This window comes from Heterocephalus glaber, unplaced genomic scaffold, assembly GCF_053883595.1.
Source record: "Heterocephalus glaber isolate CG9 unplaced genomic scaffold, H.glaber_assembly_v1.0 deba00000331, whole genome shotgun sequence".
Taxonomy (NCBI): Eukaryota; Metazoa; Chordata; class Mammalia; order Rodentia; family Bathyergidae; genus Heterocephalus; species Heterocephalus glaber.
The window spans coordinates 6,331,338-6,347,754 of record NW_028258142.1 but is presented as its reverse complement, the minus strand read 5'-3'; the positions used below and the strand labels follow the sequence as shown (position 1 = coordinate 6,347,754).

At 36.8% G+C, this 16,417-nt stretch overlaps 1 protein-coding gene across 1 annotated transcript in view; it reads right to left on the bottom strand.

Moving 5' to 3' along the window:
* Positions 1-9,069: 9,069 nt before the first annotated feature.
* Cyb5a (cytochrome b5 type A) overlaps positions 9,070-16,417 on the bottom strand; it is a 34,889-nt gene continuing 27,541 nt past the window's right edge. Inside the window, exons 4-5 of the mRNA XM_004861957.4 lie at positions 11,176-11,210; positions 9,070-9,431 (exon numbers count right to left, since the gene is read on the bottom strand). Coding sequence (XP_004862014.1) covers positions 9,350-9,431; positions 11,176-11,210 — 117 coding nt within the window. The 3' untranslated portion in view covers positions 9,070-9,349. The remainder of the gene's footprint in view (positions 9,432-11,175; positions 11,211-16,417) is intronic.

The window sequence follows — 16,417 nt, the reverse complement described above, 5'->3', positions numbered from 1 at the left end:
TTATATTTAATTTCTTGTCATGCCAGATGGGTTCATTCTGCTTTGCTTCCTGGGGTTGTGATCCTCAATGTCTGTTCCTAGGATATTCTGTAAAATTCTTTGGAGTGCTGGTTTGGTATTCACGAAGTTCCTAAGGTGCTCTTTGTCATGAAAGTATCTTATTTGTTCATCAATTTTGAAAGATAGTTTTGCAGGGTACATCAATCTGGGTTGGAGGCTGTTTTCTTTTAGGACTTGGAATATGTCACTCCAAGCTCTTCTTTCCTTGATGGTTTGTATTGAGAAGTCTGCTGTGATTCTGATGGGCTTACCTTTGTATGGGATTTGTTTCTTTTCTCTGACTGCTTGGAGAACTTTGTTCTTCTGTTGTGTTTCTGGAATCTTAGCAATTATATGCCTACGTGTAGATTTTTTTTGATCAAGGCTATTTGGAGTCCTATATGCCTCACTTATCTGTATGTCAAGCTCTTTTCCCCTGCTTGGGAAGTTTTCTGCCATTATTTCTGTGAAGAGATTTTTTTCTGTCATATCCACTCTCTCCTGTTTCTTCATTGAGCCCAATCAGTCTTATGTTATTCTTCTTAGCATCATCTAGCAGCTGCTGGATTGATTTCTCATGTTCCCTTATAATTTTGAAGCAAATTTTCTTTTCCTGGTCACTAATTGCAATCTTATCTTCTATATCTGAAATTCTGTCCTCACATTGGCTCATTCTGCTGTGTAGACTTTCAGTGGAGTTTTTCATCTCCTGGAAATCTGTTTGCATCTGTTTTATGGATTCCATTTGTTTCTTATGTTGGGATTCCATCATGTTCCTCAGCTCCTCTCTAGATTTATTAATCATGTCTTGCACTAGGGGCACAATTTCTCCTGTTATCTGAGAAATTATTTCTGATTTCATTTTTTCCAGATCCCCTTTTGTTGCCAGTTCAGTGGGTCCAGGTGGTTGAGTATCAGAGTGTTCCATCTCATTTCCCTTTGGGGTTGCTGAAAGTGATCTGGAAGTCTGGTTTTGAGACTTATTTACGTGTTTTCTCATTTTGACTGGGGTGGGGGTCTGTTAGTACCTGCACGGATTACCTCCTCTGAGCTGCGAGAGGTGGGACAGGGGCCGGGAGCAGCGGTAGAGATGGTGACCCAAAAGCTCTTTCCTGTGGGCTGGGAGCAGCAGGAGGGATGGTGACCGGGAAGCCCCTTCCTCTGGACCAGGAGCAGTGGGACAGCAGCTCAGAAGCCCCTACCTTTGGGCTGGGAGCGGTGGGAGGGATGGTGGCCCAGAAGCCCCTTCCTCTGGGCTGAGAGCAGCAGGAGGGTTGGTGACCGGGAAGCCCCTTCCTCTGGGCCAGAAGCAGCGGGACTCAGTACCTTGGTCTGGTGGTCTGGTGTCCTCTGCGTTTTTGTAGTGTGGAACCAGGTATCTGTTTGTCTGCAGCGGGGCGACTCGGCGTTCTCCGCGTGACTCGGTATCCTCCGCGTGACTCAGGACCTCGGCAGGGCGTGCACAGACCTGCCTGTCTGCAGCGGGCTGACTCGGCGTGTTCCGTGCGACTCAGGACCTCGGTAGGGCATGGGCAGACCTGCCTGTCTGCCCAGAAGCTTTTTAATAAGATGAGATCCCATTTGTAGATTCTTTATTCTAGTTCACATGCAGCTGAGGTTTTGTTCATGAAATCTTTTCCTATACCAATGTCTTCAAGAGTTCTACCTAACCTCTCTTCCAGCCGGTTTACTGTTTCTGTTTTAATATTTAAATTTTTGATTCATTTTGATTTTAGTTTAGTTCATGGTGACAAATATAAATCTAGTTTTAATCTTTGGCATGTTGAAGCCCAATTTTTCCAGCACCATTAATTAAATAGGCTATCTTTATTCCGGTGAGGGTGTTTGGCTCCTTTGACAAAGATGAGGTGACTGAGTGTGTCTGGAGTGGTTTCTGCATCTTCTACTCTGTTCCACTTATTCTCAGGTCTGTTTCTTTGCCAGTACCATGCTGTTTTTATCACAGTAGCTTTGTAGTATATTTGAAGTCTGGAATTGTGATATTCCCTACCTTGTCTTTGGTGCCTAGAATTGCTTTTGCTATTCTAGGTCTCTTCTTGTTCCAAATGAATTTTTGGATTGTTTTCTCTAGTTCGGTGAAGTATGCTGCTGGAATTTCAATTGGGATTGCATTGAATCTATATAGCAGTTTTGGAAGTATGGCCATTTTCACTATACTGGTTCTTCCTACCCAGGAGCAAGGGATGTCTTTCCATTTTCTGATATCCTGTTTAATCTCTTTTTTTTCCACAGTGCTGTCATTTTCAGAGCAGAGGTCTTTGATTTCTTTTGTTAGGTTGATTCCTAGGTATTTCATTTTTTTCAATGATATTGTGAAAGGAGTTATTTCTCCAGTTCCTCTCTCAGTTAGTCTGTTGTTTGTGTACAGGAAGGCTACTGATTTTTGTGTGTTGACCTTGCATGCAGCAACTCTCTTGAATTTGGTTATTAAGTCTAGAAGACTTTTGGTGGAGTTCTTGGGGTCTTCGATATAGAGTATCATGTCATCTGCAAATAATGACAATTTAATTTCTTCATTTCCTATCTTTATTCCTTTTATTTCTTTCTCTTGTCTAATTGCTGTGGCTAATGTTTGCAGAACTATATTGAACAGGAGTGGTGATAATGGACATCCTTGTCTAGTTCCTAATTTTAGTGTGATGGATTTCAGTTTTTGACCATTTAGTATGATGTTGGCTGTTGGTTTTTCATAGTTGGTTTTTATCAGATTGAGATAAAAGCCATCTGTTCCAATTTTCTGTAGGTTTTTTTTTTTATCATGAATGAGTGTTGGATTTTGTCGAATGCTTTCTCTGCATCTATTGAGATGATCATATGATTTTTGTCTTGGCTCTGTCAATACAGTGTATTACATTTATTGATTTGCATATGTTAAACCATCCTTGCATCCCTGGGATGAATTCCACTTGGTCGGGGTGTATGATTTTCTTGATCTTCTGCATTCTGTTTGCCAGTATCCTACTGAGGACTTTTGTGTCTATATTCATTAGGAAGATTGGCCTATAGTTCTCTTTTTCAGTTGGGTCTTCCTCTACTTTGGGGATCAAGGTGATGCTGGCTTCCAGGAATGAATTTGGGAGTATTGCTTCCCTTTCAATTTCATTGAAGAAATTAAACAGTAGTGGCAATAGTTCTTCTCTAAATGTCTTGTAGAATTCTGCAGTGAAGCTATCAGGACCTGGGGTTTTCTTCATTGGTAAGTTTTTAATTGTATTTTTGATTTTGCTGATTGACATTGGGTTGTTTAGAATTTTTAGGTCTTCTTTGTTCAACTTTGGTATTCATACATATCTAGAAATCTGTCTGTTTCTTCTGGGTTTTCCATCTTATTGGCATATAGTTCTCAAAAAGTAGGTGTTGATGATCCTCTAGATTTCTACTAGGTCTGTTGTAATTTCACCCTTTTCATTCCTAATTGCATGGATTTGGGCCTTTTCTTTCCTTTTATTGATAAAGTTGGCTAAGAGTTTGTCGATTTTGTTTATTCTTTTGAAGAACCAACTCTTGGCTTCACTAATTTTTTTTTTCTTTTTGGTACCAGGAATCAAACTTGAGTCCTTGCGATTGCGAGGCAGGCAGCAGAACAACTGAGCTAAATCCCCGGCCCCATTCATTGATTTTTTTGTATCATTCTTTTAGTCTCCATTGCATTGATTTCTGCTCTGATCTTTATAATTTCCTCCATTGTATGAGCTTTGGATTTGTCTTGCTCTTCTTTTTCTAGAAGCTTGAGATTCAGCATTAGATTATTTGAGCTCGCTCTGTTTTCCTCATATGAGTATTCACTGCTATGAATTTCCCTCTCAAAACTACTCTCATTATGTCCCACAAATTCCAATATGTTGTACTGGCATTGCCATTTAATCATAGAAACTGTCTAATTTCTTCTTTAATTTCCTCTGTAATCCATTGGTTGTTTAGGAGTATGTTTTTCAATTTCCATGTATTTACGAAATTCTTGCCATTTCATTTGCTATCAATCTCCAATTTCATCACACTGTGATCTGATAATATACAGGGGATAACTTCAATTCCTTTGAATTTACATAACCATTTTCTATGAGCAAGTATGTGGTCTATTTTTCAGAACGACCCACATGCAGCTGAAAAGAGTGTGTATTCTGATTTTGTAGGGTGTAACACTGTAAACATCTGTTAAGTCCATTTTATCGAGTTTGGTTGAGTTCTAGTATTTCATTTGTTTATTTTCTGTCTAGTGGATCTATGTGTGACAGTGGGGTATTGAGGTCCCCCACTACTATTAGTTATTTGATTTTTCATGTCTGTTAATATTTGTTTCATATAGTTGCATGCACTAGTATTTGGTGCCTATATATTTATGATTGTTATTTTTTCCTCTTGGATTTTTCCCTTTACAAGGAAGTGGTGGCCTTTGTCTCTCTTAATTAGTGTTGGTTTGAAATCCATTTTATCTGCAAATAGGATGGCTACTCTTGCTTTTTATTGGGTTTCCATCACATGGAGTATTGTTTTTCACCCTTTAACTTTCAGGCTATGGGTTTCTTTTTGAATTGTGTGTTTCTTGTATGCAGCATATTATGGTAGGTATATTTTTATTGCCTCAGTTTTATTGCCTTATTGGATTGTTCAGAGATTTTGTATCTTAGTGGTTCAGTTTTAATGATTCTTTTGTTTACAAATCTATTCACTTCTTCAAGATTTTCTAATTTGTTGTTATATAATTTTTCTTAGTTGTTACTAGTGATCTTCTGGTTTTCTGTGGTGTCTGTTGCGACTTTACCTTTTTCATTTCTAGTTGATGTCTTTTCTTTCCTTTTGTTAAGATTGGCTAAAGGTTTGTCTACTTTATTCTTTCAAACAACTGGCTCTTCATTGATTTTTTTTTATCTGAATTTCAGTGATTTCTGCTCTGATCTTTATGATTTTCCTCCTTGAACCAGGTTTGAGCTTAGGTTGTTCTTGTTTTTCTAGTATCTTGAGGTGTATTATTAAGTTATTTATTTGAGTCACAGCAATATACCTCCCTCATAGAAGTACCTTCACTGTATCTCACAGATGCTGGTATGTTGTACTGGCATTATTGATTTAGGAACTATTTAATTTTTCTTGATTTCTTTTGTGACCTATTGAATAGTCAAGAGTTTAATTTTTAGGTGTTTATAAAATTTCTGTGGTTTCTTTTACAAATTCTAATTTCCAAGTTCTATGATCTGACAGTACACATGGAATGATTTCAATTATTTTATATAAAAACAGGCATTATGGACTACTACATGGTCTTTTGGGGGGGGGGGTACTGGGGATTGAACTCAGGTCCTTGCACTTGCGCAGCAGGCAGTGAAACCACTGAGCTAAATCCCCAGCCCTTATATGGTCTGTTTTTGAGAAAGTTTCTCATGTGCCCCTGAGAAGAAAGTGTATTCTTTTCTGATAGAGTAGAAGACTCTGTAGATAATTATTAAGTTCATTTGTTTGAGGCTGTGCTTAAGTTCTGATATTTGTTTATTTTTTGTTTAGTTGATATATCTATGAAAATGGGGCATTGAGGTCATCCACTATGATTGTGTTGGTGTTGATTTCATCCTCTATGTCCAGTAGTATTTGTTTGATGAAGGTAGGTGCACCAATATTCAATGCATATGTATTTACAAATATATTTACAATTCTTATCTCTTTGTGTTGGATTGTTTGCTTATTATGTAATAACCTTCTTTGTCTCTTCTAATAAGTGTTAGCTTTAAGTTTACTTTGAGAATAAAATTTCTATCCCTGCTTGCTTTGGGGGTCCTGGTGAATGGAGTATTGTTTTCCATGCTTTGGTTTTTAGTCTATGAATTTCTTTCATGATTAATCTCTTGAATGCAACAATTGGGCTTTTTTTAATCCAGCTGGCCAAATCTGTCTACTAATTGGGGAGTTGAGGGCAATTACAGGGATAGTTATTCTAAAAGGTATTGATTTATTCCTGTTATTGCATTCCTTTTTGTTATTGACTCCTTTATTTTTCCCTTTTTGTTTAACTGCTCACCTTACTTGATATGTTCACTCAATCTGACTTTTGGCTTTGTTGTCTTCATTGTACCTGTTTAGGATATTCATGCTTTTTCCAGGGCTGGTTGGATGTTCATGAATCTCTTAAAGAAATTGTCATGGAACATCCTTTTATCTCTATTAATTTTAAAAGATAGTTTTTTGCAGGATATATTACTCTGGGTTCCAAGTGTTTTATGGTTTGAAACACCGCACTACAAGTTTTCTTGGCCTTTAAACTTTGTGTTGAAAAGTCTGCTGTAATCCTAATGGGTTAACTTTTGTTAAGTGATTTTTTGCTTTTCTGGGACAGCTTTTAAGATTTTGTCTTTGTTTTGGACTTCTGGGCTTTTGATTATGATGTGTTGTGGGGAAGCTTCTTTATTCATCATAGTTACTTCTGTTTTGTAACTCTTGCTTACCTGTATGTTATCCCCACACACTCAGAAATGTTTTCCAGATTGTTCATCTGTACACATTTTTTATACCATGTTTACTCTCCTCTAATTTTTCTAACTTCAATTAGCCTTAGGTTAGTCTTCTTAGTGTCATCTAGTAGCTGTTGGATGAATTTTTCTTGCCTGCTTATAATTTTTAAGGTTTTTATAAGTAAATTATGTATTTTCATGTTGTTCCTGACTACTGTTCCTATGTTCACATTGGCCATCTCTGGTGTTTATGAGTTCAACAGAATTCTTTATCTCTGTGTATCAGTGAGTGCTCACTAGAGAAACAGATTTAATGTAAAATACATAAATATATATGGATTTTCTGGGCATGGTGGCACATGCCTATAATCGGGCAACATAGTGAGGCCCTGTCTCAAACATACACACACACACACACACACACACACACTATATATATATAATATATATTATTAATAAATGTTTAAATATATTTATAAAATATTTACATATTATATATTATTTAAATATATATATATTCACAAGGTAGGTTTATAATGGCCTCCTGCAGGCAGGTATGGAAGACTGTAAAAGGGTTTATGCATGCTGGAGATCGAAAGGATCCAGTCAAAGGTTGAGGGCCTGGAGCTCACTGCAGTGTCCCATGTGAGTCTGTATCAGGAGGCTGAATGGCCTTGATGGAAGGCTGATGAGTCTGTGCTAGAGGCTGAAGAGTCTGCATTGGAAGCTAGGAGACACGACGTCCAAGGTGAAGGTAAAGACTGAAGCTCCTTTGAAGAAACAGAAGCGAGCCTTCCTTCTTCATTCCCATTTTTATTCCACATAGCCCATAAGTCCTTTGGTTGGTACCACTCACACCCAGAGTGGGTCTTCTGTCTTCAGTAAATCCATTCAGCTACATCCAGAAGTATGCTAGTCCAACTAATTGGGCACTTCTGAGGCAAGATGACACAACAGTTAACTATCCCTTTCATGGAGTTGTGATAGTTAACTGTGGTATCAACCTGAGTAAGAAACACCCAGCTGATTGGCTCAGCATAATTCTAGAAGTGTGTCTGATGGATTTATTGAAGAGGGAAAACCCACCTGGGTGTGGGCAGCACCAATAAGCCTGTAGCCTGGATTTAATAAAAAGGGAAAGAAGGAGGTCTCACTTCTGTTTCTTTGGAGGACCTCCGGTCTTTACTATTACTTTTGGATGTGCAACTCTAGGCTTCTAGCATACTCTTCAGTCTTTGAGCTCAGACCCTTCAGCTTCCTGATATGGACTCCCAGTGCTTTCACCTTTTGACTGGATGCTTTGGATCTACAGCTTGTAGATGGCTCTTTTGAATTCTTCTATACCTGACTCTTATAGGTGGCCATTGTAAGCCTACTTTGTAAATCCATATATATATATACATTTTATGTTATATCTGTTCCTCTAGTGAACACTGACTGATACAGAATGGGTTTTTTTTCTTTTTTTGAGACAAGATCTTGCTATGTTGCTCAGGCTAGCCTTGAACTCACTATATAGCCCAGGTTGGTCTCAAACTCCTGGCGATTCTGTCTCAAATTCTATGATGCTGGGATTAAAGGCATGCGCCACCACATTCAGTTATTTATTTATTTTTGAGGCAGGGACTCACTATGCAGTTCAGGCTGGCCTTGAACTCACCATGTAGCCTAGCTGGCCCCAAACTCATGGTAATCTTCCTGTCTCACTCTCCCAAAGGCTGAGATTACAGGTGTGCACCATCATGCCTGGCCAGACTTATTTCTTTGGTATATTTTTCATACATATTTTGAATTGTTTTGGTCAGCTCTTTCAATATTTGATTCGCCCATAGCCACAACGGTCAGTTTGTTTGATAGTTCCACTCTCTTTTGGGTCATGTTTTCTTTGAGCTGAGTTTCTTTGCTTCTTCAAGATACCCACTTTTCTCCAGCACTGATTCAGAGACACTCACCCTTGCTGTCACTCCTAGGCAGCTATCTTCTCTCCTTGCCACTTTCAGAAACAATTCTGGAACTCCTCTTTCGTGAATATCTTTAGGTTATACTGTCGTGGCTGCCTCACTGTCTTGAATCATTTCAAAATGTTTACCTTTCATGGTCATTTTCATTTTGAGGAAGAATCAAAAGTCACACAGTAATAATAGATTTGGTAAACAGGGAGGATAAGGATACACCATAATATTTTTACAAGCCTGTTTTTCCACTGGATGGCATGCCAACAGTAACATCCACTGTAGTTTTGACTACAACCTATAAAGATACATATAAAAAGGATTTCCTGCACGGCTTCAGAAAGTAGCAAAAATGATAGGTAAGAGTGTTTGAAGTGTGGGAGAGTATTTTGAGAGGGATTAGTGTCAGTCTGTCTCTTATTATAATAAACTTTTATTTTTTTTATTTTTTTATTTTTTTTGGTACCGGGGATCAAACTCGGGTCCTTGTGCTTGTGCAGCAGGCGGTGAAACCACTGAGCTAAATCCCCGGCCCTATAATAAACTTTTAAAATTTAAACATTTATCATATGTTTTGATCACTCCTTGTATACCCAACAAACAGGCAAACACGATGGTATATTTTAAAAGCCAGATATATTTTTAAAAGATCACTCAGTAAGTAAATTATGCAGTGAATAAACATCAAATGAGGCTCATGAATAAAAAGGCACATCTGAAAGGTTTAGGAGAAGTAGAAATAACAGTTCTTTTCTTTCTAACTCAGGAGGAAAGAAAAACAGACATATTAAAATTATTTTTTCAGGTGAAAGTTTCTGTCAGTGGAAGTGATTAACACTGGCTTCTACTCTCTCTTGTCCAAGGCAGTCTTTGCTTTCCTTGTCTTCTAAGAGGTGTTCAGTCTTCTGCTATGTAGAAGCGATACATCATGGCAACAGCCAGAGCTGAGATGCCTGGGATCACCCAGTTGGTCCACCAACTACAAAAAACACATGAATAATGATGCTTGCCTGAAGTTCAATGCAGAGAACATAGCTGCTCTCTTTGGTAGAAAACTATCATGGCATGCTTTTCTTACCTCTTTAACCCATTTGGCTAAAAAGGTAACTCAGTTTTGCTAAATGTAATGTGAGTATAATGCATGCCTAGAATACTAGCAATCACTCTCCTCTGCTGGTGTTAGGACATAACTAATGTCCCACCAGCTCTGCTTAAATCAATTGCTACACACTTTATACAGAGAGAGCTGTAATCCCCCTCTCAACACACTGCCTAGGAGAAGTGACTTTCTCAAGGACTTAAACTCTGGATTATGTATTGCAAGGTAAGAAAAGTGAATATTCTCAACCTATTTTATTATAGATATGTATACTAATTAAGAATTTTTAGTGGTACTAAGTTGAGAATCAGAAGTTCCAGGCTCTCATTTTGGGTGAACTGTCAGCAAGTGCTACAGTCAAGGGAAGATCATGTCTTTTGAGTTGTAAAATGAATGGGTCTAAACCAGATGAGTACAAGGTGGCCACCTATACCTTAGCTCTTATACTCTGGATCTGCTTTGAAAATCTTATCATGACAACTGTGCTTGGTATATTTAAATTGTTAAGAAACAGCATGCCCAAAGTAATTAATTTGTGGTCTACAAATTAAATTAAATTACAAAAATATCTAATTTGCTCACTGTTTGTTTTTGATGCATAAAATTTCATTTCTATTTACTATAAATTACAGAAAATGGGTTAAATCAGGACCAGTACTGAGAAGAGCATCATTTTAGACTTGAGTCTTTAGATTAGATTTGAATTGATTTAGATTTCAATGTCTTAGACAACAGAAATCCATATAGTCTTTGGCATCCAAACTACGTATACATATATTTCCCATCATAAACTTTTTATTCTTTAATACTTTTCATACATCAACCTATTCAAAAGTCAAGTTCTATATAAAGACTTAAAGTGCAAAAAGATTACAAGTGTGATTTTTTTATCTCATTGGGGTTTGGTGAGTTTTCCACTTTCTATTTAGAAAGAAGACACCATAACAGTGGAAAGTCAGATGAAGCAGTGTAGGGAGGCAGGGAAGGTTCAAGAACACCAAAAAGCTAGATAGTTAAATATGACATGATGAAATGCAAACATGTGGTTTTGAGCTTGGGTTCTTTATCATCACCAACACTACCTCCAAAAAAAAAAAAAAAAGTCAACATGGTAGGCCTGCTAAAAACACTAATATGACCTTAAACTGTAATAAAGACATCAGGTCCTGAAATTGGATTACTGGATTCAATTTTAGGGCCAATTCAGTGACAAAGAAAAACTGAACCATGCTTAGAGAAATGTAATCACCAGAGCTGAAGATGACCAAATATAAAAGAGGAAGGAAATGCAAGTTTTGCCTGGAGGGGGCACTTATGGTACTCATCATCTGAAGGGCTATCACGGGGGACATGGACATTTCATTTGTTCTGCGTGTTTCTTTGCACAGAGGCAGCCAGAGGGCAAGATCTGGAGTCACTATGGGAAGTGTTCATAGTTGATGCTGATAGTTTAGGACAGAAAACCTTGAATGGTCTGGGCAGTCAGAGGAGGTGGCCCAGGACGACCACAGGCAGGAAGATCAGTGGAAACCAAAGTACAGAAGGTCAGAGAGGGGAAGTGCCCAGTCCAATTCTGACTTGAGCCTTCCAAGCCAATACTGCTTTTAAAAAAACTACCACATACCTGGAATTAGACTCAACAGTAGTAATAAGACTTTCCTGGAACACAAGAGAAAAAGTAACTACATAAGGCAATGTCTGAACATTTATTCTGTTGACTGAACACCTGTTTTAAAAGACCACAATATTTTATTCAATGCCATCTTTTAAAAATGTTGAAAAAAAATCATAATCTTTTCACTAAAATGCCGTACCATTTTTTCCAAAATGCAAAAATTAGTAATTATCTATATTTAAATTACTTAAGAATATGACCTTGAAATTTGAAAATATTCAAGATTAAGACTTACGTAAAATATCCTGCACACAACAGGCACCTAAATACTTTGACAGAGAAACTGAAAATAGATATCCAGGAATACATAACACAACACTATCATCGCCGTTATGTAGGGCAAATTAATCTTCAAAAGCATGAAAATGTGCAATAAAAACATCAATTATTTCATTCAAAACCAATAGGATGTAAAAGCGTACCTAAATTAAATATATGTCAACAAACAAACAAAAAACCCTGTGATTTCAAGCTCTAAAATTATAGACCACCTTTTCTGAACTTCCTTTAGCTCTGACCAGAAGGTACCCATAAGTGCCTGGAGGCCATGGGTACTGTTCTACCTGGCCTCTAAATAAGGAAGCCTTGTTTGTACCTTCCAGCACTTCCTGAGAGTAGCCATTCTTGTGAGGCTCAGAGAGTGAACTGACAAGGTCTCTGGAAAAATGTATGCATTCCCAAATGGCTAGAAAACTAAGGACTGGTGAAACAAACTTTTCTGGGCTTGAAACCATGTTAAAAGCATTCTTTTAGTGCTCCACACCAGCAAAATATTAGTGCTTCACATGAAAGAAGCCATTAATGAGGCAGTTTCAGCAAAGACTCTGATGTCTGCAGTTTCCTGCAGCCCAGATATAAAAGCATTAGTAAAACAATAAGCTGTTTGCAGTGAGGCACAGCTGCACTCTGCTGAGTACAAAGCCTATTAAAGACACTTCCGTGAAAAGGGAGAAAACTTTCAGGGAAGCGGAACCAAAGCAATCATAAGATACACCAACCTTGAAACATCGCCTTTACAATTCCTGACACAGTAGGGGGAAAAAATTAGTCATTTAAAAAGAAAATTTCACATTTATTATCTATTTAAGCAATTTTAAATCTTAGTATCTATAAAACGTACTCACAACTACTACTGAATTTTCAAATTTTGTATATGTAAATAAAATTAATAAAGCAGCAGAAATAATCGAACTATGTAAACAATGTTATTGAGCTATTAGAAGAAAGACAATCAGTTCTGAAAGCACAGACTTCACTGAAGGTAAATTATTATTGTGACAATGGAGAGTTAGGTATGAGACAGTAAAGAGAAGGCAAACACACACAACCATGACTTTGTTACACTAGGCATGAGTGTATGCATTTTACCAAACTTGCAACTCTGCAACCTCGGCTGGCTTCTCTTTCTTTAGCCTTCTTAGTTGACATCAGTTCTAATGTTAATATACCACCCTAGTGCTAACATACCAGCTGCTAATATGTAAAAATGCTGCTATCATATCATTACCATCAGCAACAATGACTCTCTAAAAACAGAACCTACAAAAAAATACACTTTTTGATTTTTTTTTTTTTTTTATTATCTTCTTGGCTCTATAATCCAGGCCTGAAGTACTGCTTAGCACTTGGATGTAAAAGCAAATTGTCTTTAGTGACCAATGCTGTGATGGGTCTCTCAGTTGGGTTTAGGGATGACACGATCAAATATGTCAACAATTGACAGGGAGAAAAGATTATAGTTTGTTTTGTTTTGTTTTGTTTTGTTTGGTACCAGGCATTGAACTTGGGACCTTGTGCTTGGGAGGCAGGCAGTGGAACCAGTGAGCTAAATCACCGGCCCAAGATTACAGTTTTTAAGACAAGCTCTGCCACCTGTTTAATCCACAGCCTGGAAGGGTTCCAACTTCTAGTAAAAAAAAAATTGATAATTTAATTGGGATATGTCATGTATAATGATTTATAAAAGGCATGTAAACAGTATAAATTATAAGCTCCATATTACACATCCAAAGCCCAAGAAACTTTTGCCAATCAGTCACTTCATCTAATTTAGCTCACTCCTCAGTAAAAAGACTTTTTCTTTTAAAATGCTGACAGTGTACCTTCCTGAGAAGTGCAGGGCCTGTGGAAGCTTAAGAGACCATAACTGACAAGCCTAAGGTGGGTGCTAGACTCAGTGCTGGATGGATGGGTGGTTTTGAGCAAGGTGCTTAACCAAGTTTCCTTGTCCTCCCCATCCTTGGCAGGTCTGTGGGTCTCACAGGAACAAGGCAAGAGCCAAATAAAAATTTACATAACAATACTTGGAAAATTATAACCAAGAAAAGGTATTGCTACTACTAATACATTCGACCTAAGCAAGTTTGAGATATGTATCTATATATATAGCTATATATATATATCATATATAGATGGATACATTTAATTTAAAGTGAATAATTTTGATGTATAGAAATATCACAATCTGGCAATTTAACGCTATAGTTCCTTCGGGCAAGTTCAAGTTAATTATCTTCAGTGTACCCTATTTCACAATTCAGATAAGTCATTTTAAGCAGCTCAATTATTTAACTTTTTTTTCCCCTTCTGTGCTGAGATAAACACCAAGGTCTGAGCATAGTAGGCAAGTGCTCTATCACTGAACTATATCCACAACCCAAGCAAGGAACATTTAAAAAAAAATCAAACTACATAACCTTAAATCTCACATAGTTTCTCTTATATGAGAAAGTAAAAAAGAATTTTTATATATATATATACAAAAATTTTACATATATATTTATAAATATACACACACAAATAAATAGCAAATTAGAAGGTAGATAAACACAAAGTAGGGAGAAGTTCAAACAATTCCAAAAATTACCTATTCTGTTGGTTCAGAAATATTTAAATATATATGCTAATTTGTTCCATTTATATATATATACAAAAATTTTACATATATATTTATAAATATACACACACAAATAAATAGCAAATTAGAAGGTAGATAAACACAAAGTAGGGAGAAGTTCAAACAATTCCAAAAATTACCTATTCTGTTGGTTCAGAAATATTTAAATATATATGCTAATTTGTTCCATTTATACTACTAGTTTTTCTTAGTTCATTGAAAAGGTTTTGTGTTATTATCTGTTTGTTTCTTCTTTGTAAGAGAATCTTCTTGTCTTGTACTCTGAGTACTTTGAAGGTAATGAAATACTGTATTAAGAATTGTCATTCTCTTACTATTTTGTTATTTAATTTTATTTTTTATAAAATAAAAAATATGGGCTATAGTATACATTTTCCAGCCTCAAGACCGCTAGTTATAGACACACAATTAAGAATATATGTGCACCCATGTTCATAGCAGCACAATTTATAATAGCTAAAACTTGGAAGCAGCCCAACTGCCCCATCAACTGGAGACTGGATAAAGAAAATGTGGTTTCTTTATAAAATGGAGTACTACTCAGCCATAAAAAATGAGAAATTAGAGACATTTATAGCTAAATAGATGCACATTGAGGCCATACTCTTAAGTGAAATAAATAGGACACACATGTGTAAATACCAAATAGTTTCTCTAGTGTGAGAAACTGAAAGTGTAAATAAGGACTAAAGGGTATAATAGATAATGTGAAATAGGAAGAAAAGGGGCAAAGGGGAAGGGGAAGTGGGAGGAGTAGGGGTGGGGGAAAGGAAAGAAGGGATTGGAATTAATATGAGAAAATGAAAAAATGGAAACTAAGTTTTTGTAAATAGGGAGGGATGGAGGAGTTGAAGAGAGGGCAGGGGAAGGGGGAAAAAATAAGAACCAAGAGAGATTATGTAAAGGTGCAAATTTCCAATGATGAATGTCATTATATTGTACACCTAAAATGTACCAATAAAATTAATTTTAAAAAAAGAAATATCTACAGATCACCCTTTCTTCTTTAAACAAAAACACAAAGAAGACAGACCTAGAAAAATGGTCATACATTTTCTTATATTTCATTTGTTATGGCCTCTAAAATAACTAGTAGGTTCTTGTCCTATCTTCCTCCAGCTCTGCTCTAATTAGAGCGGTCATAAGGAAAAGACTTATACTTTCTGTTATTTATTTGAAGCCAAACTTCCCCCCACAGTTCTTTAGTTAATAATTTATTTTATAATGAAACACTCAAAAGTTCATACATCTGTAAAATTACAGAAGAGAGTACAAAAATCTTTAAAAAGTGTGATTCAGACTCCAGTGAGATCTTCTATATCCAGCAAGCTGATCAAACATCAAATGCTAGTTTTGAACTGAAGTAATATTCAAAACTGCTGGCTCTAGCACCATGTGCCAAGAACACTTTCTTTGATGTTGAAATCTTGATTCCTAGAATTTAGCAGGTAAACTTTCTCTCTTTTCTCCCAAGATAACCCAAGAATCTAAGTGACAGTGTGTTAAAACAGACAACTAATGTGCACACCCAGAGAGGACAGCAAATAGCAATGGGCAATGGGCAACAGAGCACAACACACCTATGCTAAAAGCAAATGAAGAGGGATGGAGGCTAGCCTCCAACACAAGGTGGCTGTGGCAGGAGACTGCTCAGCTCAGCACCTCAAACCTGCACTGGGCATTATGTTTAGGGGCAGGGTCGCTAGCCACACCAAATCCTTGTTTATCTCCCTGAAGTGCTTATATCAACAACACTGAAGTTAGGCCTTTTTATTTATTTATTTATTTTTTGAAAAGGGAAAGGGAAAAATATAAATGAAACTGATTTTTTCTAAACAGCACTACTCAAGACTTTCATTGGACTATCTGAGGGACTGAGGTCAACATGGCCTTTACACTCATACTACTGAATGAATTACTTTGTACTATAGATGGAAGACCACATCCTGTCAGCACCGGTAGCAAAATCAGTTCACCAGTTCTTACTACAAGCTCTGTGGAATGCTGTTGTCTGTCTTCACTCCAGTAAAACCAGCAACATACACCAAATGAAAAAGTGTTATTTTTTTCTGTCATTTGTTTGAAGCAAAACTCTCCTTTGTTCTTTAACTATAGACCAGGAAATATTTTGCCTATTTGTACTTTTTAGATACTGTGGCTATTCTCATCAATTCGTACTCTGAATTTATCTTCAAACATAAGCAAGGACAGTCAGCTCTGAAGGAAGAATTAGTGAACCAGTGTGTAAGACTAGTGCAGCTTATTGAACACCTA